Source organism: Saccostrea cucullata, unplaced genomic scaffold, assembly GCF_032062105.1.
Source record: "Saccostrea cucullata isolate Sc308-1 unplaced genomic scaffold, CSIRO_AGI_Scuc_v1 ctg8984, whole genome shotgun sequence".
Lineage (NCBI taxonomy): Eukaryota > Metazoa > Mollusca > Bivalvia > Ostreida > Ostreidae > Saccostrea > Saccostrea cuccullata.
Genome location: NW_026926252.1, coordinates 393 through 4013, shown reverse-complemented (window position 1 = coordinate 4013; position 3621 = coordinate 393). Strand labels below are relative to the sequence as shown.

The window sequence follows — 3621 nt, the reverse complement described above, 5'->3', positions numbered from 1 at the left end:
AAGTGATGTAATATTTATTATAATTGATGCCTACATCACAGGGAATGGATAAATATTTTAAGGAATGGAAAAATCATCGAAATCTTAGAATCAAGGTTGATGTGATTTTTTGCACCTAAGCTGTTCAAGAAAATTGTAATTTTTTGACGGGCGTATCATGCTGTGGCGCGGCACTTTATTTTCTCAAATTTTATATAGAGAACTTGTTCATGAACAAATTACTCGTTTAATTATGTAGCTTATTATTAATTCATATAAATTAGCAGCTGATCGGGTGCATGTATGTAAAAGTGTTCAATAATGCGTAAAATAAATGTGTTCTGATTTAGTATCATACGTAAACACAGTAATTATGCTAGAAGAAACAAGGAAAAGTGTAGTTTAAGAAATTGGGAAAATTCTTACAAAAACTTCGATAAGCTTAGTGAAAGTATCGGGAGAAGGTACCAGGAGTTCTTATTTTTGTGCAAGAACGTGAAAGGACAACTTCAATTTGCTTGTTGTCTGGCATATATGGTTGGTTTGCTGCTTGTAGTCAGCTCAGCGGGAATCTTCTGGGAACATATATCAACCAATGACAACAGATTCTTAATCTTTAAGACTCACATGCAGAACACATTGGGTTGTAACATCAGTTTTATGAAGGGTTTCACTTCCTTCGTTTTCTAACTCCTTGGAATCTTTAACACTAGTACCAAAATTCAGAACATACGTGAGAAGTGTCATCTCCCACAAGTGGCTCAAGGTAGCTGTCGACCAAACCAAACAAGGTACTCTTCTCCATTAGCTAATTCTGGTTTTATGTTTTCTTCAATGTTGTCTATGGTTAAATTTTCCCCTGGTTCTTCTTTAAAGAGTGTCTCAAGCCAAGACGTGTATTTGAGATCAATCAATACACCATTAGTAGTTGTATATATGGTGCTCTTAAACACACTGAAAAGTTTATATAGAGTAAGGCCCGTCCAATTTACTATATATTCTTACCAAGTAGGCAAATAAGATGGAATGTATTAATACTAAAGGCTCACAGTAGTGTCAACCCACTCGGAAGGCTTACTCTACATATCTTTCACTACATTTTATACGGAGGTCCAGTATTTTGCTCGCAATCTTTTCATCATTATGAACCAATATATTCTAATATCAATCTTTACCATTTGTGGCCCGCCAAGCAAAAACCTCCCTTAGCTCAATTATGACGTAACGTCGAAAATTGCGTCTAAAATCAATGATATGAAAACGCAAAATTTACTTCTGCAAAATAAAATTCTGTGTCAACTTGTCACTCGTTTTTTCTTCACATCTATTCATGCAACTGAAAGATGAATGCTGATGGACCAGTTTCAGGTAAGCGTTTTCGGAAACAGAATTATAATTAGCAACTAATAAAAATTAGATATTTATTTTATTTGTAAATGTTTGCTATCTGTACCAGAAGTCTACATGTGTATCCACATTTTACGGCAGGCCTATATAGATGTATACCATATCGTTTTCAAGTTCGATAACTTTAAAAAAGCAAACAAATCTTTAATTAAAGCATTTTATAGTTGATCTCATTCTGTTACTTTCTCTATACACTACTAAAAATAAATCTTAGATGTCAAAAGTATTCTTGCTGATTGTCAAAACATTCATGTCGATTCGTCTTCAACGGATTCGAGCGTAAGTCGATCGCATGGGGATCGATGCTTTCGACTTCACATTGATTAACAATCGATAAATACCCGTTTTGTACCTTAAAAGCCGGAAAATAACTAGATTATACTTGTTTTGGTTCCAATCGAGTTAAAAGACAAGTTGTTCAGTAAAACGCTAACTTTAAAACCGAGAGACATAGTAGGCTAGTTTTGTTGTTAGACGTTTCTAATGTAAACAAAGGGCCGGTACTCTTGAAAGGGGTTATCAAGGGGGGGGGGGGGGAGAGAGAGATTGTAGAAAACCTTATACATTGTGTTTACCCAATAAATTTATAAACACACAAAATTATTTCCATTTTTAAGAATAAGAGTAAGGAATAAATGAAATTTGTATTTTATAGATTTGACAATAAATAAATCAAAATAAATACAAGTATATAAATACAAGTACATGCATAAAAAAATCATAATAATAATTATTCACTCAAAAAGAATTGCATACATGAATAGTAATTTATAAAATTTATTTTTTTTATTTAATTAAAATTAGAGGCATACATATGTTGGTAATGGTACACATAAGTAACACATTAATTTAAACAATTGGGGATACTTTTAGTTCACGTAGTATCATATAGAAACTGATATTAAAATTAATGTCTAGTGTCCGCTAAGTTGTGATTAAAGAAATGGTTACAAAAGTGATTTGTGCTATACCAAGCAAATTATGTCACATACCCGGCAAAAATAAATAAATAAGTAAATAAATAAATAAAAAGTTATGAAAAAACCGGCTACACGTTGTGTGATTTATAGGCATTCCAATTTTCACAAAATATACATAGATACATTAAAAATATTTCATAAATGAAAAATAAGAATACATAAGTAAAATTCTAAAATTTTATTTTATTAATATAATATTTTATTCTATTTATTTATTTTTGATAGGAGCTAGAAAATATATTTGAGGAACATTTGGGTATAGCAAACTCAGCTCATTCACAACATCAATTTTATGAAGACAGTTCTGGTGAACTGGATACTGAATGTGATGCTGATTTGCGTGAACCTTTATCTGTAGAAAGACTAGCTCATCTGTTCTTTGATTCTGATTATGATCATGCTACAGAGACAGACCCCACAGGTGTACAAGATGAGAATGATTGTAGTGAGAATTTTTGTATTGCAAGAGCTGGTTGTACGTGTTCAAAAAACTGCCTTGACAATTTTTCCATTGAGCAACTTACTGATCATATATACAGCATTCGGGATTTGGAGAAGGCAGAGAAGGAAATTATGATTATGACCAGTTTAAATCAGTTTGGCTTTGGGAAAAAATTATCAAACCCTCGAAAGAGAACAAAGTATACGTACACATTTCAGGAACAAAAAATATGTAGAAAGGCATTTGAGTTTATATATGATGTCAAAGAATATACGTTAGACAGCCTTCAAAAACATTTGCAATCTCAAGGCATTACTCCTCGTGTCCATGGTAACAAGGGAAGAAAAGCCCCAAATGCTTTCAAGTTTGAAGAAGTCAAAAATGCGGTGCAGTACTTGATAAACTATGCGAGTCAACACGGAATACCCCAGCCAGCAGGAACCAGAGGAAGGGACACAGAACCTCCTGTCTTTTTACCATGTTCAGATACCAAAGATGCTTTACACAAGCAGTATGTTGAAAGCTGTGCCCAATCCAACATTCGGGCGCTGTTGTGAATGTGTTAACATTAACAATGTTTAATTTCCTATTCATTTCTATTTTATTATGATTTTCTGACGTTGTTATTGTATGTCATAAGTGTAATTATTTATGTGTCCGTTTTTGTCCGGTCAGAGTTTATGGTGTATTTTTTAGTCCGTTTCCGTTTTTGTCCGTTTGTTTATCTTTTGTGTTGTTGAGAAAATAGGAAGTAAGTTGAGCAGAAGATAGAAAGGTAGATCGTTGAATGTTTATGTGCTTGTTTATCATGTT

At 32.9% G+C, this 3621-nt stretch overlaps 1 protein-coding gene across 1 annotated transcript; it reads left to right on the top strand.

Moving 5' to 3' along the window:
- Window positions 1-1317: 1317 nt before the first annotated feature.
- LOC134271226 (uncharacterized) lies at window positions 1318-3365 on the top strand. The gene is made up of 2 exons (XM_062753463.1): window positions 1318-1347; window positions 2592-3365. Exons 1-2 carry the CDS (start codon window positions 1327-1329, stop codon window positions 3363-3365), a joined length of 795 nt encoding a protein of 264 aa, XP_062609447.1. The 5' UTR covers window positions 1318-1326.
- Window positions 3366-3621: the final 256 nt, after the last annotated feature.